Source organism: Bos grunniens, chromosome 16 (assembly GCF_055505025.1).
Source record: "Bos grunniens cultivar Pamir isolate PY7600 chromosome 16, Bosgru_T2T1.0, whole genome shotgun sequence".
NCBI lineage: Eukaryota > Metazoa > Chordata > Mammalia > Artiodactyla > Bovidae > Bos > Bos grunniens.
The window spans coordinates 49,693,995-49,718,630 of NC_141180.1; the positions used below are offsets into that span (position 1 = coordinate 49,693,995).

The window sequence follows — 24,636 nt, forward strand, 5'->3', positions numbered from 1 at the left end:
GACTGTAGCCTACCAGGCTCTTCCGTCCATGGGATTTTCCAGGCAAGAGTACTGGAGTGGGTGGCCATTTCCTTCTCCAGAGGATCTTCCAGACCCAGGGATCGAAGCCAGGTCTACCGCACTGTAGGCAGACGCTTTACCGTCTGAGCCACCAGGGGTTCAGAGTAGGCAGAGCCAAAAGACAAAATGGACCCAACTGGTGCATTATAGCAAGTTTGGTGTAATAATCATATGATCAGCCCAGAAGGCTAGGGAATAAGATCAGGGCAGGGTGGTTTACTAGCACCCACAATTTTTTTTTTTTAATGTTTGTGGGGTTTTTTTTTTCCTTTTTGGTCATGCCCTGTAGCATGTGGGATCCTAGTTCCCTGACCAGTGATCAAACTCACACCCTCTGCGCTGGAAGCACACAGCCTTAACCACTGAACCACAGGGCACTCCTCAACACAATTCCCAACAAGAATTTAGGTCTGAGGTCTGCCTCTCCATTAATAGCATAGAACATAATGTGGGGTTATAAAACTGTTTTCTTTAAAATTCACATTTTCCATTTTTCTTGTAATTTATCATTAAGTTTCAAGCTTGGCTCTCAAACCAGCTGCAGGTAATAGCCTTTCTAACTACTTTTAAAAGGTTGGGGAGCTGGGTGGGAATTAAAGAGGCTTCTTCCAGTAAATGAAATAGCATCCACCCTACCTAGGATACAGGCCAACACCAACTTCCTGCATCTCTGCATTACAGATGGTGAAAGAGTTGCAGATCACCTGTAAAAACAAGAGGGAAACAGTCAGGATTACCTGTCACCTAAGAAACCTAAGAAACCTCATAAGGCAAAAGAACAAAAATTGTCAAAATAAAATGCAAGAGCCTTTTAGTATTTGCTTTGGGAAGACTCAAGCCAAACACGGATACTCTGCCATTTGTAAAAGAACATGTCTGGGACATACTTTCCTTAAGTTTGAGAACTGATGACGTATGGATAATCTTTAAAAACAATGTTTTTCTGTCAATATCACGGTGACACAACAAAAAGGTCATGATATGATGCATGAAAATCTAAATAGTATGTAGCATATAAAGAAGGCTGAGTGCTGAAGAACTGATGCTTTTGAATTGTGGTGCTGGAGAAGACTCTTGAGAGGCCCTTGGACAGCAAGGAGATCAAGCCAGTCAATCCTAAAGGAAATCAACCCGGAATAGTCATTGGAAGGACTGATGCTGAAGCTGAAGCTCCAATACTTTGGCCACCTGATGCGAAGAACTGACTCATTGGAAAAGACTCTGATGCTGGGAAAGAATGAGGGCCGGAGGAGAAGGGGATGACAGGATGAGATGGTTGGATAGCATCATTAATTCATTGGACATAAGTTTGAGGAAACTCTGGGAGATAGTGAAAGACAAGGAAGCCTGGTGTGCTGCAGCCCATGGGGTCACAAAGAGCTGGACACGACTTAGTGACTGAACAACAATGCAGTGTGTGATCCCGTTCTTTAAATATACACACAGACACACATACATATATTTATGTGTGTATATATATATATATATATAAAATTTGTATACATTTAAAAAAAGAACTTTGGGTGGTTAAATGCAGAAATATCAACAACATCAAATATCAACATCAAAAACAACCACCACCACCACCACCACCACCACAAAACCCTCAGGCTTAAACCAGCACAATCTAATCCTCTCCATCAAGTATTCAAAATTCAGAATAAATAATCTATTTATTGAGAACAAAGTCTCATCTCATCATGTTAGATTTTTCATGCAAACAAACTGCCTATAGTTTCCAAATGCCACTGTGTATCTGGGGAATAACAGCAACTTGTCTTTTATTCCTACAAAGGGTGAAGTACATCCTGAGTAAGTCTGCGATCCAAGCTGATGACCAACCATATGAGCATAGGAAGTAATTCAATCAGGCTATGTACGGCACTGACTTGGCACATGGAACCCCACACTGAGTATACAGCACAGTCCTGTATCCCATGAGGCGATGGGGCAAAAGAAATAAAACATGCAATCATTGCACTTGGGGAATTTAAAACCTATGGAAGGGCATACGGGACCATGGAAAGAGCAGTGGACTTAGAAAATCTAGGGCCTGGCCATAAATCCTGCCTCAGGGAGGTATTAGGGATAGAACAAGAAAGAAAAAAATAAAAATTTCTGCCTTCATGGAGCTTAAGTACTAGCAGGGAAGATATGAATATTTGATAGAAAAATGACACATGTGGATAAACGCTAAGAAAGAAATAAAGGGCAGAAAAAGGTGTTCAGGAAAGTTCTTTAGGACAATTAAGCAGAAATCTGAAGGAACTCTGGAAATGAACATGTGTGTATCTAGGTGATGATGGTTCATGTCACAGCAAGTGCAAAGGCCCTGAGGTGGGAATGCTCTCGGGTACATGGCCAAAGCAGAGTAGGTAAGAAGAAGCAGGGTGGGATATGAGATCAGAGAGGTAGCTAGATCATATAGGGACTTATAGCTAGGCCTGGATTTTACTGTAAATGAGACAGAAAGCCACTGTGTTTATTCTGACCAAGGAGTGACTGGATCTGGTTTCTGTTTTGAAAGGATCACCCTGGCTGTTCTGTAGTGAATGGCTATAGAAACTCACAACTGGAAGTAGAGGAAACAGTTAGGAGACCAAGCCAAGAGCCCAGGCAAGAGATGATGGTGGCATGGAGGCTGGTAGCTGTAGAAATGGGGAGGAGTGGGTGGTACTGCTGATGGATTGCTTATGGAGATGAAAAGAGCCAAGGATGATGTTCAAGTATGGAGCCTGAACAAGACTGCCATCGCCATATCTGTGAAGAAGACTGTGAAAGGAGCCAGGTTTGGTTACTGGAGTTGGGAGGAAGTCCAGTGGCTTTGTTTTAGTGATGCTAAACTTGAAGTGACCTATTAGACATCAAGCCAAGACTAAGAATCAGCAGTTGGGGTTCAGGGGAACAGTTAGGGCTAGACACTGACACTCAGGACAAAACAGAACAAAACCCATCAAGAAGAAGACAGAAAAGGCCACCACAGACTTGAGATGAACCAGTGTCTACAAATGGATCTGGTTTGTTGTTATAAAGTTTCTGCAAAGGAAAAAGCAGCAATAGGAATTTCTCTAAGTCAGCTTTACGTGAAAGAACATAAAGTATGAAAAAGCATTCAGTCCTTTTAGTCTCTTTCACTGTTCCAAAGAGCTCTTAGATGAAATCTAGTGCAACCTATCATGATTTGGCATTTTTCCTCTACAAGTCTGATAAAACTGCAGTTTTAAGTCAGGAAATAAATTGGTGTACATATACATACTTTAGACACACACTCATTAAATTGCTTTAAGGGCATCTGTTTCATATTAAGCTGCAACAGTATACTGCCTATACATATTTATTCATAAAATGGATGTTAAAAATACAGGACAAAAGATCCTGTGCTTTGTTTTTGAAACTTCATAAATATTTTTAAATGGGTATGAATCTTTTAGGGGGAAATATACATTAGAACATCTATTTTAAATGTATAATCAGGACTTTACCTAAAACAATTCACCAGTGAAAAGCCAGGTCAAACAAATCTAATTTACTAACTTTTGAATCAAACCAAAATTAAAAATTTTTTCTGAACTATAAGGAAACTGAAGGTTTTTTTCCAAAATAGGCATTCTGATGGAATTTTTAAAAAGGACAAGCTAACAAGGGGAAATATCAACTTGGCTCTCTCTTACTTCAGGAAACTCTTACTGATCCCAAGACTTAGCTGACTTTTACTTATCTCTTTAGCAGCATTTATCGCACTGAATCATTTATCCATTTACTTGACACAACTAGATCATAAAATACTCAGAGGGTGCTGATAGAGTTTCATTCACCACTGCATCTCCCTGCCTAGCACAGTCCTGGCACATGGAAGACACTAAGAAACATTTTTTTCCAATAGATGGTTGTTTGGGTGTAGACCTTAGCGTGCCCAGAGAGTCATTATCCCAATAGGGTATGAGAAGATGCCAGAAACAAATCAAAAGTATCCTGTGGGTGTGAAGAAGGGGAGATGGATGTAATTCTGTACCATGAAAAAGAATAAGTAGAAGTTAACCTTCCATCTCTCTTGTCCTTAGGCATCCAACTTTTATATTTTCTGCTCATATTTCTTTGTCCATTCTTTCTCTTTATTCCAGCTCACTTTTGTCTCGTCCTCTTTTCTTTCAGTTCAGTGAAGGGGAAGGCAGTAGTATTCATCAGAGGAGCATTAAGGACTTGTTTAATTCTCTGCTTAAAATGCCAGAGGTCCAGTACATTGAGCACAAAATATGTATTTGGGAAATGAATGAACCAGTGAATAGATAGGTGATGGTCCTTCACTTTCCCTTTCACTTCTCTTCCATCTTTTCTTTTTATTGTTTATTTTCTTCCCTTCTTTTCCTATTTTCACTATTATCAATCTGTCACCATCTCTCATTCTGTCCCACTCCACAATATAAGTAGGACTGTTTTAAAGTTTTATTTAACAAATTCTTAACAAGTCCCTCATTTGTATTCTGAGAGGTGTTATGTGCTAGTGTTACTAAGCTAGCAAAAAAAAAAAAAGTTTAATTTTTTGCATACATCTTTTATTTAAAAAATATTGGTTCCATTCAGTAATATGTGATTTAAGAAAAGTGTTACAGGAATTCTTTTGACATATATAACTGATAGCAATGGTGGATATGAGTTAGCCCTCAGGTTTTATCTTTTTTGCATGAAATAATAGGTAGATAATATTTCCATATGTGCACTACTAAAATTTGAAAAGAATTTCTTTTTATACCAAGAGATAAAAGAATGTATATGGAGCCAAAAATAAAAGTTTAGACATTTTCCAAAATATTATCTCTATATAAAACATTTTCTTAGGAAATTAAACAGGTTAAACAATTAATGAATATTTCACACAATAGAAAAGCCTATTAATGGGATTATATCTAAGAAAGCAATTAGGTTAAAAAAGTAGTTTTAAAAACTAAGCTTGACTATTACTATATTTCCCATGACATGAAACTAAAACATACATTTAAAGTATTTTATAATTATTGAATGTAACATCATGTATACTCTTTATAATTTTTCTTTTGAAATAACTGGAAGTGTTTATAAGATAAACTGTAGCCTTTCTAGATGGTAAAAACTTAGTGAATGAGTAGAAGTAGCCATAGAACATCTCTGTTTTGTAAAAACAACAAAAACTAAAGTGAACTTTAAAATATTCTATAAACCAAATTCTTAAGTCATTTTGTTCATGTTCTAGGTCCAGAACCTGACATTTTTGTTTTGAGTTTAAAAACTTCTCTGCAGCAATCAATACCACTTATTTAAATTTTAAATCTTTTGGGTCAAATTTTCTGAACTAGAAGCCTTCTATTATAGTGCCAGACAAATGAAGATGTTTGAGACACAAGGGGAAATCACCAGCATAATGGCTTTTAATGGCAAAGCTGAACAGCTATAAGAGAGCTTACCACCAATTCAGAACGGAGTAATTCTACACCCTAATAGGAGAAGCCATCCACTTCCCAGCTGCCCCTACCCAGCCCAATTACTGATTTTTACAAAGAACTGAGTCTTGTGCGCAAGTAGCTTTAGCTGGTTTCTAGCCTACTTCAAAGAATGCTTTCAGTTTCAAAATACATAAATTTTAAAACACATTTAAACATAAGGGAACTCAGTTTCTGAACCGAATATAAAGTGGATTCCTCAAAGACCATCTGCATCTCCTTAAAAATTTCTCTATTTGAAGCATAAATAGAATGCTCACGACACAGGACTTTTGACACATAGAGTTTATTAATTAGAGTACCTTTTCAAAAGGAAGTTTACTGCACTTAGTTTTATTAAGCTCTGTGGACAGAAGGAAAGGAAGAAGAGTAGGCAGGAATGAAAACCAAAAGCAGGGGTTTTCATTCAAAATAACGGCCTTCCCCGCTACTCCTTGAACTAACAATTCTCTAACTTCACAAGCAAGATAAGCATTTTAGTCAGGGAATATTATTCTCTTTCCATAGAATATGATATTTTATTGAATAGAGAATTCTTTCCAAACATTCTCACGAGCCTTAAGAGATTAAAATCTTTATTTCTTTCTCCCACCAATCTGCATGGCAAATATCTATCCCTCTTTCATGACTCAAAGCAGGCCTTTCCTAATACCTCACTCCTTCCTTTGGTCACTCATTTACAGTCTTTTCCTAGCCTTGAAGATGAAGGTTTTGCAGTCTCCAGACCAGAAGAACAACGGGAGGAGACCAGGCTGCGGAAGTAGTTTTCTCAAAAGACAAAATCATAAATCCCAGGATCCACAGTGTTCCCCAGGCTTACAACAGTAAGGATGGTTGCGACATCTGTTTCTATCAGGACTTTTAACAATCAATATACAAGACAAGCGCTTCAGTATATTTATTTGCCCTTTATCAGGAAGTAGCTGTCGAGCCTGTGTTGTGTTGCAAGCGGGCTGTAAGGAGGTGGGGGCAAACCAGTCTGCTTGAGATCCCATCACTGAGCCACGTCTCTGCTGCACTGCAAGCCCCGTGGAAGTCTGACATTATAACATTTACTAATGTGCTATTTCACTTGCAAACCTAATGGATCACTGGTTAAAGATAGCAAGCAAGGATTGCAAGCACGAACACACAAAAAAATAATTCTATAAATAAATTATATAAATAATTCTATAAATCTGATTCAAGATGTTCCATATGATGACTTTGATCTGGTTTAAATTCTTACATAGCACCTCCAGACATTTCTAGTGTTTAGAAAATGTTAGAGAATGTATAATGAGTACATAATCTTATTTTTAGCAGGTGACATGAACTCTATTAAAGTCCTGTGCTAAGTCACTTCAGTCGTGCCCAACTCTGTCCACTTGCAGAGTGTTATTTGTCACCTAAAACCTTCTCTCTTGCTTCATCACTTAGAACATGAAAATTGTGAAATCTAATCTAACTGGATTTTGAAAAGTAAATGATAGTAATGGCAAACATCAGGTCACGAAATCACGATACTAAGGCCAAATCAAAAATACTCATTTAAAAACCTATTTGTTGACACTGAAATAAATGGGGAAACAGTGGAAACAGTGTCAGACTTTATTTTATTGGGCTCCAAAATCACTACAGATGGTGACTGCAGCCATGAAATTAAAAGACGCTTACTCCTTGAAAGGAAAGTTATGACCAACCTAGACAGCATATTCAAAACCAGATACATTACTTTGCCAACAAAGGTCCATCTAGTCAAGGCTATGGTTTTTCCAGTGGTCATGTATGGAGATGAGAGTTGGACTGTGAAGAAGGCTGAGTGCCGAAGAATTGATGCTTTTGAGGTGTGGTGTTGGAGAAGACTCTTGAGAGTCCCTTGGACTGCAAGGAGATCCAACCAGTCCATTCTTTTTTTATTTTATTTTTAAACTTTACAAATTGTATTAGTTTTGCCAAATATCAAAATGAATCCGCCACAGGTATACATGTGTTCCCCATCCTGAACCCTCCTTCTTCCCCATACCATCCCTCTGGGTCATCCCAGTGCACTAGCCCCAAGCATCCAGTATCGTGCATCGAACCTGGACTGGCAACTCGTTTCATACATGATATTATACATGTTTCAATGCCATTCTCCCAAATCTTCCCACCCTCTCCCTCTCCCACAGAGTCCATAAGACTGTTCTATACATCAGTGTCTCTTTTGCTGTCTCGTTCACAGGGTTATTGTTACCATCTTCTAAATTCCATATATATGCATTAGTATACTGTATTGGTGTTTTTCTTTCTGGCTTACTTCACTCTGTATAATAGGCTCCAGTTTCATCCACCTCATTAGAACTGATTCAAATGTATTCTTTTTAATGGCTGAGTAATATTCCATTGTGTATATGTACCACAGCTTTCTTATCCATTCATCTGCTGATGGACATCTAAGTTGCTTCCATGTCCTGGCTATTATAAACAGTGCTGCGATGAACACTGGGGTACACATGTCTCTTTCCCTTCTGGTTTCCTCAGTGTGTATGCCCAGCAGTGGGATTGCTGGGTCATAAGGCAGTTCTATTTCCAGTTTTTTAAGGAATCTCCACACTGTTCTCCATAGTGGCTGTACTAGTTTGCATTCCCACCAACAGTGTAAGAGGGTTGCCTTTTCTCCACACCCTCTCCAGCATTTATTGCTTGTAGACTTTTGGATCGCAGCCATTCTGACTGGTGTGAAATGGTACCTCATAGTGGTTTTGATTTGCATTTCTCTGATAATGAGTGATGTTGATCCTGAAGAAGATCAGCCCTGGGATTTCTCTGGAAGGAATATGCTAAAGCTGAAACTCCAGTACTTTGGCCACCTCATGCGATGAGTTGACTCATTGGAAAAGACTCTGATGCTGGGAGGGATTGGGGGCAGGAGGAGAGGGGGACGACAGAGGATGAGATGGCTGGATGGCATCACTGACTCGATGGACGTGAATTTGAGCGAACTCCGGGAGTTGGTGATGGACAGGGAGGCCTGGTGTGCTGCGATTCAAGGGGTCGCAAAGAGTCAGACACAACTGAGCTACTAAACTGAACTGATGGTCAATTAATCCACAACAAAGGAGGCAATATTACACAAAGTTGGAAAGATAGTCTCTTCAATAAAGGGTGCTGGGAAAACTGGATGGCTACGTGTAAAAAAATGAAATTAAATCATTCCTTAATACTATACACAAAAAGAAGCTCAAAATGGATTAAATGCCTAAATGTTAGACTGGACACTATAAAACTCTTAAAAAGAACATAGGGGAAAAAAAAGAACATAGGAAGAACGGTCTCTGACATAAATCACAGCAGTTATCTTTTTCAATCTGTCTCCTAGAATCATGGAAATAAAAACAAAAATACACAAATAGGACCTAATTAAACTCAAAAGTTTTTGCATAGCAAAGGAAACAATAAACAAAACGAAAAGACAACCCACAGATTAGGAGAAATTATTTGCAAATGATGTGACCGACAAGGGCTTAGTCTCCAAAATTTATAAATGGCTCATGAGGATTAACTTCATCAAAACAAACAACCCATCCAAAAAGTGGGCAGAACCTCAACAGACATTTCTCCAAAGAAGACATGCAGATGGTCAAGAGGCACATGAAAACATGTTCAACATTGCTAGTTATTAGAGAAATTCAAATCAAAATTAAAATGCGATATCCCTCAGTTCAGTCACTCAGTTATGTCCGACTCTTTGCGACCCCGTGGACTGCAGCACCCCAGGCTTCCATGTCCATCACCAACTTCCGGAGCTTCCTCAAACTCATGGCCATTGAGTTGGTGATGCCATCCAACCATCTCATCCTCTGTTGCCTCCATTCTCCTCCTGCCTTCAATCTTTCCCAGCATCTGGGTCTTTTCCAATGAGTCAGTTCTTCCCATCAGGTGGTCAGAGGATTGGAGTTTCAGCTTCAGCATCAATCCTCCCAATGAATATTCAGGGCTGATTTCCTTTAAGATTGATTAGTTTGATCTCCTTGCAGTCCAAGGGACTCTCAAGAGTCTTCTCCAAAACCATAGTTCAAAAGCATCAGTTCTTCAGTGCTCAGCTTTCTTTATAGTCGAACTCTCACATCCATACATGACTACTGGAAAAACCATAGCTTTGACTAGACGGACCTTAGTTGGCAGAGTAATGTCTCTGTTTTTTAATATGCTGTCTAGGTTGGTCATAGCTTTTCTTCCAAGGAGCAAGCGTCTTTTAATTTCATGGCTGCAGTCACCATCTGCAGTGATTTGGGAGCCCCCCAAAATAAAGTCTGTCACTGTTTCCAATGTTCCCCCATCTAACTAACATGAAGTGGTGGGACAGGATACCATGATCTTCGTTTTCTGAATGTTGAGCTTTAAGCCAACTTTTCACTCTCCTCTTTCACTTTCATCAAGAGGCTCTTTAGTTCTTTGCTTTCTGCCATAAGGGTGGTGTCATCTGCATATCTGAGGTTATTGATATTTCTGCCAGCAATCTTGATTCCTGCTTGTGCCTCATCCAGTCTGGCATTTGGCATGGATATCCCTCACACCAGTCAAAATGACCATCATCAAAAAATCCACAAACAATAAGTGCTGCAAAAAGCATGGAGAGAAGGGAACCCTTCTACATTGTTGGTGGGAATATATATTGGTACAGCCACTATGGAGAACAGTATGGTGGTTCCTTAAAAAACTAAAAACAGAACTACCATATGACCCTGCAATTCCACTTCTGGGGATATACTGAGAGAAAATCATACTTTCAAGAGATACATGCACTCCAATGTTCCTTGCAGCACTATTTACAATAGCCAAGATATGGAAGCAACCTAATGCCCATTGACAGAGGGATGCATAAAGAAGATGTGGGGTGAATGGGTGGGTGGGTGTGTGTGTGTGTGTGTGTGTGTGTGTGTGTGTATAGAGAGAGAGAGAGAGAGAGAGAGAGAGAGAGAGAGAGTGAGAGAGAGAGCGAGAGAGTGAGCGAGCAAGCGAGCTTAGTTGGTACAAAATCTGCCTGTAATGCAGGAGACCCCTGAAATGCAGGTTCGATTCCTGGGTCAGGAAGATCCGCTGGAGAAAGGATAGGCCACCCACTGCAGTATTCTTGGGTTTCCCTTGTGGCTCAGCTAGTAAAGAATCTGCCTGCAATGCAGGAGACCTGGGTTTGATCCCTGGGTTGGGAAGATACCCTGGAGAAGGGAAAGGCAACCCACTCCAGTATTCTTGCCTGGAGAATTCCATGGACTGTATAGTCCAGGGGGGGTTGCAAAGAGTCTGACACAACTGAGTGACTTTCACTTTCAGCCATTAAAAAGAATGAAATAATGTTGCGGCAGCATGGATGAACCTAGAGATTGTTATACTGAGTAAAGTAAGACAGAGAAGAAATATCTTATGACATCCCTTACATGGGGAACCTAAAAAGAAATGATACAAATTAATTTATTTACAAAACAGAAACAAATTCACAGACTTAGAGAACGAACTGCTGGGGGGAAAGATGGTGAGAAGGGATAGTGAGGCAGTTTGGGATCGACACATACACACCACTCTATTTAAAATAGATAACGTGCAAGGACCTACAGTACAGCACAGGGAACTCTGGTCAATGTTATGTGTCAGTCTGGATGGGAGGGGAGTTCAGGGGATAATGGATATATATGGTTGAATTCCTTTGCTGTTCACCTGAAACTATCACAATATTGATAATTGGCTATACTACTACTATTAAGTCGCTTCAGTCGTGTCCGACTCTGTGCGACCCCATGGACCGCAGCCTACCAGGCTTCTCTGTGAGATTCTCCAGGCAAGAACACTGGAGTGGGTTGCCATTTCCTTCTCCAATGCATGAAAGTGGAAAGTCAAAGTGAAGTTGCTCAGTCGTGTCCAACTCCCAGCGACCCCATGGACTGCAGCCCACCAGGCTCCTCCATCCATGGGACTCTCCGGGCAACAGTACTGGAGTGGGGTGCCATTGCCTTCTCTGATAATTGGCTATACCTCAATACAAAATAAAGAGCATTAAAAAATATGTGTTGATAAATAATGCTGTTTTGGGTACAAAACTAACTTAAAGCAAATTAAACCATGAATACCACTTGTTCAATGGAAAAATTAAAAAATTGTCCTTGTGTTAAATGAATATTCATGTATGGATGTGAGTGTTGGACTATAAAGAAAGCTGAGTGAGTGCCAAAGAATTGATGCTTTTGAACTGTGGTGTTGGAGAAAATTCTTCAGAGTCCGTTGGACTGCAAGGAGATCCAACCAGTCAATCCTAAAGAAAATCAGTCCTGAATATTTATTGGAAGGAGTGATGCTGAAGCTGAAACTCCAATCCTTTGACCACCTGATGGGAAGAACTGACTCATTGGAATAGACCCTGATGCTTGGAAAGATTGAAGGCAGGAGGAGAAGGGGATGACAGAGGATGAGATGGTTGGATGGCATCACTGACTCAATGGACATGTGTTTGAGTAAGCACCAGGGGTTGGTGATGGACAGGGAAGCCTGGCATGCTGCAGTTCATGGGGTCACAAAGAGTCAGACACAACTGAGTGACTGAACTGAACTAAATGAATATTATTGATTTGGTAAATGTATTATAATACAACCCAGGTAATAATAATCTTACTTAAGTAAACTACTTTACCACATCCCATATAACAATGTATTTGGAAATGTGTGCTTCTAGACCCTAGTACATTCAAGTACTGTTTCCACAACTTTAACAGTGTCTTTCGTATTTCAAGCCATGGTCACAAATAGTGTACCCTGGACATATAGAGAGCCTCTTCTGGTGGCACTAGTGGTAAAGAGCCTGCCTGCCAATGCAGGAGACATAAGAGATGCACATTTTCCCTGGGTTGAGAAGATCCCTTGGAAGAGGGCATGGCAACCCACTCCAGTATTCTTGACTGGAGAATCTCATGGACAGAAGAGCCTGGTAGGCTATAGTCTATGGGGTCACAAAGAGTTAGACACAACTGAAGTGACTTCACACGCATGTACACAGACATATAGAATACTCAGCATTGACTTGCCATGGCTAAAATCAACATCAAGATCAGTATCATAAGTGAAGGGACAGCAATCATAAATTTGGGCTTTCTATTTTACATTTTCCCCCAAGGTCAAATGACCCAATGTTAGCAAATGAGGATTCAAAGAATGAAGCCCCTTTAGATATCATGTTTGCTTTCTAAAATCCACCCACATTTTCATTTTTCTAAGGGCTTTACTCACAGCAGAACTTATTATATCTTCAACAACTGTCCTTGGTAATAGAAAGCCAAACAGAAATGATATTCACAAATTTGCCCATTGTTCTTTCCCTGGGGATATTACCTGGCATTTCACCTCCTTATAAGTCATCTGATGAAAAAACCACTTACTGTCGATGTCTGTCAAGTATGTATAAAAATACAAAGTCCTGGAACATGATTTCCATTGTTTAATTTTCCTCCCACATCCTGAGGCTCAGAACTACTATGATATTCTTAAATAATTTATTACAGGATATTGTAGGTTTCCATAGCTCTGACATAAGAGTCTTTTCTGTTAAAAATTTCATTGAGTCACGCTCCTATCCAAAAAGTTTATGACCACAGTGAACTCAACTTTTTTCCACAGAGCACACTTAAAGATTCTTTTGTTCGACCTGAATCGCAAAAAATGTTCTCTTACATGATCATCTAGTTTCATTATTCTCTTTCCATGTAAACAGAGCAAAAATCTACCCGTGGGCAGTCGAGTATTCCTTGTTGTAATTTTTCTGAAAGTGTGTTAGTCGCTCAGTCGTGTCCAACTCTTTGTGACTCTATGGACTGTAGCCCGCCAAGCTCCTTTCTCCATGGAACTCTCCAGGCAAGAATACAGGAGTGGGTTGCCATTTCCTTCTCCAGGGGAGCTTCCGGACCCAGGGATTGAACCCAGGTCTCCTGCATTCTAGGCAGATTCTTTACCATCTGAGTCACCAGGGAAGCCAATTTTTCTGAGCTCCAGTGCTCCACTTCTAAATGAAGTATGCTAGGTAATGTGTATCACCTGACTGAGCCTGAACTGGACAGAGCAGAGTATGCCTCAAATCATCTGTGTTTTTCCATCAAGTTAATGGAGAAAAAGAAAACTACAGAAAAATACTCCATGTGAAAGGTAATACTGAGCACTAACCAACTGCTTAAAATGAAAGATAAATTCACATGTGAGCTAAGGTTACGCTCACCATGTAGAAATTAAGGTGAGTATTCTTTCCAGGAGAAATGTTGGCAGGTGAGGGTTTATCATCCTGATCACACCCGACATCTCAGGGAGTGAAACCCCATAAGCATATATTTCACCTTATACCACATGAAGTGTGCAGGGCTCCTCTACAAGCTGCACGAACCTGTACTAGGGTGATTTGGGGACTAGGGTTTGAAGCTGTTTCTGGCAGGCAATGGCCACGGTTGAGGAAGCACTTCAGTGGGTCAATCCCTGTGTGGTTTTCCACACCTACCCGATCCCTGGACACTGCCTGTTGATCCATGTGAGCGGGAGCCAGGGAAGAAAGGACACCAGACTAGACAGAGTCACAACTCTACTCCTGTGGTCCAGCATGTGGAATGAAGCCCCGGGATGACAGTCCCTCTTGTGATCTTTCAAGGTGCGCCCCTTTATATTCAGAAACACAGAGTCAAATAAAAGAGAAGGTAAACCACCGCTTCATCCCCGCCCAACCCCCTTCTCTAAGAGGTAATCAGCCTTTCCCCTGCTTCCTCCAGCCACTCTTAGATACACAGGACAGACGGGTGGGATTTCAAGGCAAGGACACAAGGTAATTATTTGTCCTTTCTTCTGGTGCCATTTTAAATTAAACAGCATAATGTATACATAAATGCATACTATTCCCAGCCTCTGTTCTGACCAAGAGCCTGAGATGGTGACTGGATAAAACACCAGCACACGCCCTGCACCACTTTGGTGGTAAGCTACAGAGATTCCTAAGGGAGGACCCCTCTCCCCATTCAGACTTCATCAGAAAGTGAAGAGGAGGGTTATCTGGAAAAGCAGATTAAATATATCTTTTCTTCTGTAACGTGCGTTGCTGAAAATAAAGCTTGCTAGTCTTGGCTAGGGTGTGGGACTCTGTAGCAACAAAGCAATATATTGTTGTTCCGTTGCTAAGTCATGTCCGACTCTTTGCAAACCCATAGACTGCCACATGCCAGGCTTCCTTATCTTTCAGTATCTCCTGGCGTTTGCTTAAACTCATGTTCATTGAGTCAGTGATGCCATCCAACCATCTCATCCTTTGTCACCCCCTTCTCCTACTGCATTCAATCTTTCCCAGCATCAGGGTCTTTTCCAGTGAGTCAAGTCTTTACATCAGGTGGCCAAAGTATTGGAGCTTCAGCTTCAGCATCAGTCCTTCCAATGAATATTCAGGACTGATTTCCTTTAGGATTGACTGGTTTGATCTCCTTATTGTCCAAAGGGCTCTTAAGAGTCTTCTCCAGCACGAGTTTGAAACCATCAATTCTTTGGTGCTCAGCCTTCTTTACGGTCCAACTCTCACATCTATACAGGACTACTGAAAAAATCATAGCTAGCTTTGATTATATAGACCTTTGTTGGCAAAGTGATGTCTCTGCTTTTTAATGATGTAATGCTTCTAGGTTTGAAGCATGAGCTTTAAAAAGATCTTCCCTGTTATTGTTTGAGGTTTTGATCTTCCTTGCATAAGGAGGTCATTTATCTTTGTAAACACATAAAACATTTTTGCTTTTTCCAGTTTTCTGTTAATGGTGAAAGAATGGAAGTGAATAAAGTTCTACTGATTCTTGAGACACTAAAAAAATTTAAAAGAAAGAAAAAAAAAAAAAGATAGACAAGCCCTGGGCTAGGGAGAGAGGCTAACTACTGGACTTGAATCTGGTCCTGACCAAATCTTCCAGTCTCTTTCCCGGCACTGGCCTCTCACGCTGCCTTTGAATTTTCCACTCTTAATACCTTGACATCTCTGTGGGGCGGGCCAATCTTTCTGTCTAGAATTGTCCCCTCTCCTTTTCCCACCTATTGAATGCACTCCCACTGATCCTTTAAGGTTCACCTGAAAAATCTTCCCTCCTGGGAGGCCTTTGGACTTGCCCGGCTGGGAAGTGAGGCCCCTTGGCCAGCAATCCTGCCATGCTGCTCACACATCCACGGCCACACTCGATGCAGGACAGTATGACGAGTTCTGTACGCCTGACTTCCAGGAGGGTGGATCTTCCATTTTATTCGTTTTCTCCTCCTGGCTCAGACAGGTCTGATACAATGAGTATGTTAAAACAATATCTGCTGAATGAATGATCATGGACTGAGTACATTAGTGACTCTGTTAGCTTTTGTGACTTTCATATAGAAATGTTCATAAACCAAGGCAATCATCACTGTACAATCAAAAAAAAAAGTTCTCTTAACATCCTCCACTCTTTCACCCTTTTCTCTCCCTCCCCATCTCCATTCCCTCCTACAACAAAGTCACTCAGCAAATCACATAGACAGGTTCTAGAACTGTAACAGGACATGCAGTCAGACCCTGCGCTCAAGGACTCTGAGACCAGCAGGCAAGACAGCTGTATGAACTACATCACACGCAAACTGAACTAATGCCCAGTGGAGGGGTCCCTAGCTGGGCTGGGTCACGTCAGGGAAGGCTCAGTGAAGATCGGATGCCTAAAGAGGGACCCGGAACCTGGAATCACAAGTACAACTCAAACTTCTAATTCCTTCTGAGACAAAGTGGGAAAATATTGACTTAATCATCAATTCTAAAAATCCGTTTCCTAAGACTGAAGAAAACTGGCATAAACTTAATACCTATACAGACCCCTTTGACTTTAAAAAGTTAAAGGTGGTGACATCTGATAACGGCAGATATTACAAAGGAAACACCAACAAGTAAAAGGAATAGGGGCTTAGGATTTTGCCAGATGGTAGGAAATACCCACCACATTTCTTTCTTGGTTTAAAAAGGTCCACAAGCCTCTGATATGTACCTTGTTTTCACTCCATATTGTGGAGAGGAGAAAAAAAGGATCTAACTGTTTTCTCTGAAGAACCAGAAAGGGTATACTTCAATTTAAAAAAAAAAAAAAAAAGAAAGAAAGGAAAGAACCAGAAAGGAGATGCAGGAAAAGCGGAATGCAAGGTGTGGGTTCACACCACTGAACCCACAATTTTCCAGCACAGTAAAGCCATGACTAAACCTAAGTGTGCTGCCGGAGAGCCAGCTGACACTTCTGCGGTGCCCTTGGATGCACTTCTCACTGGATCTCGTCTACTTTTCCAGTCCACCAATGAGCTATGAGTACTGTGGCTTCATTATCAGGAGGAGAAAAAGCAGGCTCAGAGAGATCAGTGCATGTTCTCTGGGACAGATTCACTTGCTCTCACACAGCAGCAAAATGTAGTTGATCTTAGCGGAAAACTTGGTCCTGGAGGAATTATACACAGGACAGACTAGGAGGGGGGTTCACTGAAAGGTGAGATCTGGAAGGATGATGTACCAGGGCCTTCAGATATGAGGACTTATTCATTCATTTATTAAGGGCCTTATATGTACCAAAAGCTCAGCTGTTAAAGAATTCGCCTGCAATGAGGGAGACCCTGGTTCGATTCCTGGGTTGGGAAGATCCCCTGGAGATTTTGATAGGCTACCCACTCCAGTATTCTTAGACTTCCCTAGTGGCTCAGCTGATAAAGAATCCACCTGCAATGTGAGAGACCTGAGTTTGATCACTGGGTTGGGAAGATTCCCTGGAGAAGGGAAAGGTGACCCACTCCAGTATTCTTGTCTGGAGAATTCCTTGGGGTCACTAAGAGCTGGACACAACTGAGCGACTTTCACTATGCACCAAAGCACCAGGAGCAAGGAGCAAACGCTACCCCTTCCACCATTTTGCCTGGTGATCCCAGTGAAACAAGCAAGTAAAAACAAATGTCACGTTTCTCTCCAGTTCTGACAAATTTGAGCCTTCCTCAGCCAAAGATTATTTTCCTGACTACTGACCATATTTCTTTATAAGTCACTCTGTCAAAATACAAGTTGCAATAATGCAGGGCACCACTCTGATCTGTCAGGTCAATTTAGAAACACACGAGGCCACTGCTCTTCCACGGCCCTAAGAGGCGGGCTGGCCTCCCCATCCCCTGATCATTCACACAAAGGATTGCTGGGGATTACTGAAGACCAGCTGGGAGATGTCAAGTAAAATGGATGGCTTTTGAATTTTCCACTCTCCCACTGTCTGACTGCAGCCTACCGCCTCCACCAAATTAGTGCCATGAAGAGAGGGATGCTCTCTCCCAGCACAGTCTGGAAAGATCAATCAGCTATAAAAGAGCAAGTGGCTGAAGAAAGAAGGAGAAAATGAGGCTGAGGATACTCTGTCACATGACTGTCATGGTAGCTGCAGGCACTCACACAGGGAGGGATCAGAGACAGAATCTGGAAAGAACTCCTTCCCACGTGGTCCTCTCTCTGAAATAACCACGATCGCTTTCTCTTCTTTCATGAATGCCTTCTGCCTTCCCACTTGATCACATTTAAACATCAGGGAATCTGTATTTTTTATGTGGGATGAAATGTGCTACATTAGGTATATGCCTGCATTACTATGGGCTTCCCTGGTGACTAAGTTGGTAACGAATCTCTGCCTGCAATGTAGGACACCCAGATTCCATCCTTGGGTCAGGGAGATTCTCCAGAGAAGGAAATGGTAACCCACTGCAGTATTCTTGCCTGGGAAATCCCTAGACAGAGGAGTCTGGTGAGCTACAGTCCATGGGGTCGGGGGACCTAGACATGACTTAGCGACTAAACCACCATCACTGCATTTCTACACTATTGGCCAATTAGTTTAGATTAGGAAGAGCCCAAAAATAAAAGACCAGAATTTATCAGAAAGCTATAAACTAGAGGAATTGTGAGGATTAAATGAGATAATACATGCAGGCCTCGGAAAGTCTCCTGGCACACAGGAAACTTAGTGAATAGGAGCAAGATCATTATTACCACCCAGTTTATTAACTATAAGACAAACTCAATAATTAGTAAGATACACCATTGTATACACCACTAGTTAAAAACACTGGAGAAGGAAATGGCAACCCACTCAAGTGTTCTTGCCTGGAGAATCCCAGGGACGGGGAAGCCTGGTGGGCTGCCATCTATGGGGTCACACAGAGTTGGACATGACTGAAGTGACTTAGCAGCAGCAGTAGCAGCAGGAAAACACACAACCAAACTAGGTTAGATTGTCAGTCATATAAAACAGATTCCGATTTCAGAGATGTAAAATTATAAAAAATATGCAGCTTGGAATGAATAAAATACAACATCACTCCGTAGAACTCCAGGTTCCTGGAAGAACATCAATTGATGTCGATAAACAGCTGGTATCTGAGGATGTCTGTGTCAGCACAGCCACATCACGCCCTGAGTTCCTGACCTCTCGGATCCTCTCCCACCAACAGACTAGGTTGCTCCCCTTGACTCTTACTATCACTCAAAGGCATTCACTACCACGGTCAGTCCATTGTTTTCACCATCTTCTGAATCCATCATCACAAAATAGACTATTGCCAGTCACTCAAAACCCAAAGGACAATCGTGATATAAAGTTACATCACTTGAGCCAAGTCAACTGTCTTGCAAATTTAGCTATACTCTGGAGGCTGACCTAATGCACATATGTTCCCAGTATCTTCTTTCAATACTCAGTTAAGCAGTGCAATTTCCCCTGGAAAGGAATTTGTTAAAGCCCAAACTCACATTTTCCCCCCACCTACCATATAGCTCTCTCTAAAGAACCAAGTGAAAGCACTTTTGAGGATAGTTTGGGTAGAGACCCTGCAGACAGATTTCAAAGCCACTCATCATTAGCCTGACAAGTCATACAGATAGGAATTGAATGCTCCAGAATCTTAGGAAGTTTTCAAGAGGAGTACTGGCCTTCAAGACTACTTAACACATAAGGAACTGAGAAAGATACACAAAGACACGAACAGAAACGACACAGGACTTGGAGAAAGAAAAGGCATGTTGTTTCTACAACACCCTTGTCACTTCACTGCCAAAGGTGGGTAATCTTCTAAAGCCTCAGCCAGAGTCCTCGGTGACCAAGAGGGCATTGCATTCCTTGGTTATACAAATATCTGAGAGTGAAATGTCCACTTAATGCTCACCTTATCATAATGCAAGTATACTCTTCAGATATATTTTTAAGAGTACTTCTTCATGACCATACACAAATCCCAACTATTAAAACTCAGATTATGCTGCCTGTGGTCTGGCCATTCAAACTCCCCACTTCCTTTGCATTGTCCTTTATAATGATCACACTCAGAGTTGCCTGCACAAAGAAGAGACATCTGAACTTCCTAATTTGTGAGATCCAACAGTCCACCCTACGGTCACAAGAGAGTCAAGTTTTCCTTTGCTTAGGTTATACAATTTTAATTAGTTTTTTAAATGAAAAATAAAATTCCAAATGATTCTTTCTTTCCCTCCAGCCTTATTTTGCACGTACGCTCTCATTTTCTAGCAACATCTAAATGCAAAACAGAACATATTCACTGAAGGAAACAGAGTTTGATAATTAAAGCAAATAGAACCGAATTTGCATATGTAAGGTTTCCAACTTTGAATTTAGAGACAATGAGTAGAGAATTAATCTGCTGTTTGTGAAAAAAAAAAAATCAGTAAGTTATCAATGGCAGGAAAAGAAATGTTGGTTTCAAAGAAAATAACACAGAAATATTGCTATGTGAAGATTATTATTACAAAGACAGTTTGAAGGGGAAAAAATAAACCAAAGCATTATCAATAAAAGATAAGTTCACAAAACTGAAATGCAAGGATCATTTTGGGAAATGGAACAAAAACGAAATAGAAAGGAAAAAAGCATGAAAAGGAGATTAAGGAAATAGTAAGTTGATAACAAAAAAGTTACAAGGATAGTAAACATAAGTTTGAGAATTACTGATTTCTAGTATGTATTTGGCTTGTCATGAAAAAAAAGATTGACAGGAATAGGAAAAAAGACAATGATTTTTACATGACTGCCTGATAATAATTCAGTCCAGTGAGTCAGAGAGTTGATTTTCAGAAGCAAATCAATGAAGATGCAGCTTACAGGTAAATGGGGAGAGCACAGTGTGGTGGGCACTATTGCTACCACTGTTCTAATCTGAGCAGGTTGTGATACAGGCTCCCCAGATGCTCCTGCTACTGATTAAAGACAGGTATCTCCCCGTCCCCATCGCTTCCACCATGGCGAAGATTCTGTGCAAAAGAAACACTGGAAGTCAACATGCACTAACCATATGTTTTGTAACACGGTGTAGACAGAGCAAGCTTTACTAAGCTGAAGGCAAACAAAGCATCGGCTACCCACAGCAGCAGAGAGCTGTAAAACTCTTCCTAAAATGAAGAGCCTCAACTTCCCAAATGCCCTATACATGTTGGGGTGCCACATTCCAGCCAATGCCTTTTGAACATATGCAACTACCTTTCCCAATGCGGGGTCAGTGCATACCTAGATGATCTATCACGGCAAAGACTAAATATCATTACTGTTAGGAAGGCACTAGAATCAAAACAGAAAAGCAGTTATCAGACAGAATAGGTAGCAATTAGAGGCTGAGCAGGAGGCTGTAGGAACCTAAAACAAAGGAGCTTGGCAAGTATGTAATCATGAAATCCCCAAAACACCCCAGAAAGTGATAAAAATAAATACCTTTGGGTACAGTGTTGTTATTTCCCGAAAAAGGAATTCAAGACAGTTAGACCTCTTTGGTCCAGTGTATTTGGAGAAAGAAACAAAGTAAAGTGAGATGTTTTTTCTTCCGTACTTGAATTTACTATAATTGGGAAACTTTTTTACATTGATATGCTGGACTCCAACTATATAAAATCTTTAAACTAAAAATATTTTTCAGGATGTTATTCTGAGGAGAGGCGGTAGGGATACAAAATGTCAGGAACACAAGCTTACATGTAGGGTTCAGGGTTCAAGAATGAACAGCAAAAATAACAAAAGCCTGACCCAACGGACATGAATCTGAGTAAACCCAGGAAGATGGTGAAGGCCGGGGGAACCTGATGCGCTGCAGTCCATGGGGTCACAGTCAGACATGACTTTGTGACCGAACAACAATAAATACTTTCTGAAGTATATTATGTGATTAGTTTTGGGCCTGTTCTTCAACTACAGTACTACATACCATAAATGAAGCCTAGAAGCTCAATACCAAGTTAAGGTTAAAATGTGTTTAGTAAGTTGTACCTACTAAGGCTCCTGGAACTTCAGAAAGATTTTCAACAATGATTTTCATTGAAATTTTAAGAGATTTTTTTCTGTTTAACTTTTTTGAAACACAATAATCAAAAAAAAAAAAAAGCAACACAATAATCCTCTTTACCTTGAATAATTAAAAATAAAACAGCTAATGGATGTAATGAGTGAGTGAGTGAAGTCACTCAGTCGTATTCGACTCTTCATGACCCCGTGGACTGCAGCCCACCAGGCTCCTCCGTCCATGGGATTTTCAAGGCAAGAATACTGGAGTGGGGAGCCATTTCCTTCTCCAGGGGATCTTCCAGACCCAGGGATCGAATTCAGGTCTCCCGCCTTGCGGGCAGACTCTTTACCATCTGAGCCACCAGAGAATCCCAATGGATGTAATACTTTTAAGTGAAAAGGAACTAGAAAAGGTAGCGCATGAGGTACCTTTACATGTTAAGGTACTGATGTGATTAAACTAGAGATAAGTGATCAAATCCTGAGCTATCAACACTGTAATTAGGAAAAGTATATTTCTCCTTAGTCCTTACCCATTTGCCCCGGTATAAATATCTGTTGCAAATACCCAGATAAATGTTTTAAAGATGTCAGGTAAAATGCTGTTGGTAATGCCTTTCCTGAGTTGCTTGTTATGTGGCAATTAAATAAATACAAGGATGCAGATCAAGATGGGACTGATGCAGAAGTCAATGTAAAACCAGGGCAAAAAGGTAAGATAAAGAAAGTGGTGGATCATTCCTAATTCAATTACCAATCAGGTCATATCTCTGTGTCAGCTCTCACTTTCTCCCTTGTTTTCCATTTCCACTACTTCTTTTTTTTTAATTTTAAATTTATTTATTTTAATTGGAGGCTAATTACAATATTGTATTGGTTTTGTCCACTACTTCTTATACGTTCATCTTTTGCTTGCAACTTTCCAAGGTAGGCTCTCTGCGAACTCTCCCATCCCCTGCATCTTTTTCCAATCCATTCTTCAAAATGCTACCAGATAAAGAGAAATCTGAGATCCACTGAGTAGTTGCAGAACAAAGACAAAATTCTTTAGCATGACATTAAAGGTCCTGAGTCTAGCCGCATGCCTTCTTCCCTCTGCATCCAGCACTGACTGTAAGTTTCAGTCACACTGGCCTCGTTGTCATCCTCCGTCATGTCCTGTACTCAAGAGATGTTACATTTTTGTTTACAGTGTTTCCTCTTTATTTTTTTTATAATTTTATTTATTTATTACTTATTTTGTGCTGGGTCTTCACTGCTGCGCAGGTTTTTCTCTACTTGTGGTGAGCGGGGGTGACTCTCCAGTTGTGGAATGCAGGCTTCTCACCGTGGGGGCTTCTCTTATTGCAGAGCACAGGCTCCAGGGTGCTTGGGCTTCAGTCATCGTGGCTCCTGGGCTCTAGAGCACAGGCTCAATAGTTGTGGCACAGGGCTTTTTGCCCTGGGGTATGTGGGATCTTCCCGGATCAGGGATCAAACCGGTGTCACCTGCATTGGCAGGCGGATTCTTTACACCTGAGCCATGGGGGGAAGCCCTACAGTGTCTCCTCTTTAAAACAATTTTTCCCTCATGATCTATGTTGCTCATAATTTTATTCATCCTGCAAGATCCAGCTTATATGACACCTCCTTTAAGAAGCTTTCCTATAACCTATCAATTTCATTTCTCTATACTCTTATAGCGCTTTACTTATATGGCATTTATCATAGTCTACTTTGAATTGAAACTGTGTAATTGAAATTATGTAAAAATTAATCTCTACAAGGGACTATAAGCAGCTGAACACCACAAGTCATATTTCTCAAGCACTTTGTGGAATTTATTTGCTAATACGTCTTTTCTATTTCAATAAACTGTAAATTTCTTGAGGTCATGATCCACACCTCCCTCTAAAAATATTCTAAGTAAAAATTAAATATATATCAAAAATATAAATATGATACTTAATACAAACGTATGTCAAGGTTCCATTTACTCACTAAATAAACAGAAATGAACCAGAGTTTCCTGTATGGGTGGAACAGTACAATAGTCTTTGTGTGTCCCCCATCTCATTCCCTCTCCATCTTCCTGAGATTATCTCTGTCTTAATTTTGTGTAACTTATTCCCTTGTTTTTATGATAGTCTTATCCCATATGCATGTATCCCTATACAACATAATGTTTATTTTTCATGCTTTTGGTTTCTTATGAATGGAATCATACTGATTTATTACTGTGTTGCAACTTATATGTGTTTGGTTTTTGGCTCAACATTATGCTAAGATTTACATATGTTAATGTGTATAGCTATAGTTTATTCATTTTCACTACCTAAGACAACCTCCTGCAAAGGAGCTCTGGGAGGCACATACAAGAAAAATGTCCATAGTAACATCATTTATAAATGTAAAAACTGCAATTGACCTGTATGTTTCTTATCAGGAGGATATGTAAATAAATCAAGACATTTTCCACACTTGTACTTACTAATGTGTCTGGCACACAGTAAGTCTCTGTAAGTATTTTTTAAATAGATAAATGGACTTGAGGAGAAACAACAACTGATTCACCATGGCCTCCCCCTGCAAGCCCAACACACAACACACACTCATATGCTCAGTAAATATCTGAGACATTTATTCGCAAAAATCAGGTTAGCCCCTAAGGCTGGCACTGGACAGGTACTCAGAGAAACTGACAACTTAGATAAACTGCACCGAGCAAGTGAGAGAACAAAGTGGAAACTGCGATGTGGCAATCCCTGGTGGCTCAGTGGTAAAGAATCTGCCTGCCAAGCTGG

At 40.6% G+C, this 24,636-nt stretch overlaps 1 protein-coding gene across 28 annotated transcripts in view; it reads right to left on the bottom strand.

The window, feature by feature from the left end:
- Positions 1-24,636, bottom strand: part of SMYD3 (SET and MYND domain containing 3) — a 745,976-nt gene that overhangs the window by 165,778 nt on the left and 555,562 nt on the right. For 26 of the 28 annotated variants that reach the window (XM_086344965.1, XM_086344955.1, XM_086344954.1 and 23 more), the window contains one exon: positions 697-764. In XM_086344965.1, coding sequence (XP_086201091.1) covers positions 697-764 — 68 coding nt within the window. Of the gene's footprint in view, positions 1-696; positions 765-15,615; positions 15,841-24,636 lie in introns of those variants that run through there. The other 2 variants (XM_086344977.1, XM_086344973.1) reach the window with 2 other exon arrangements.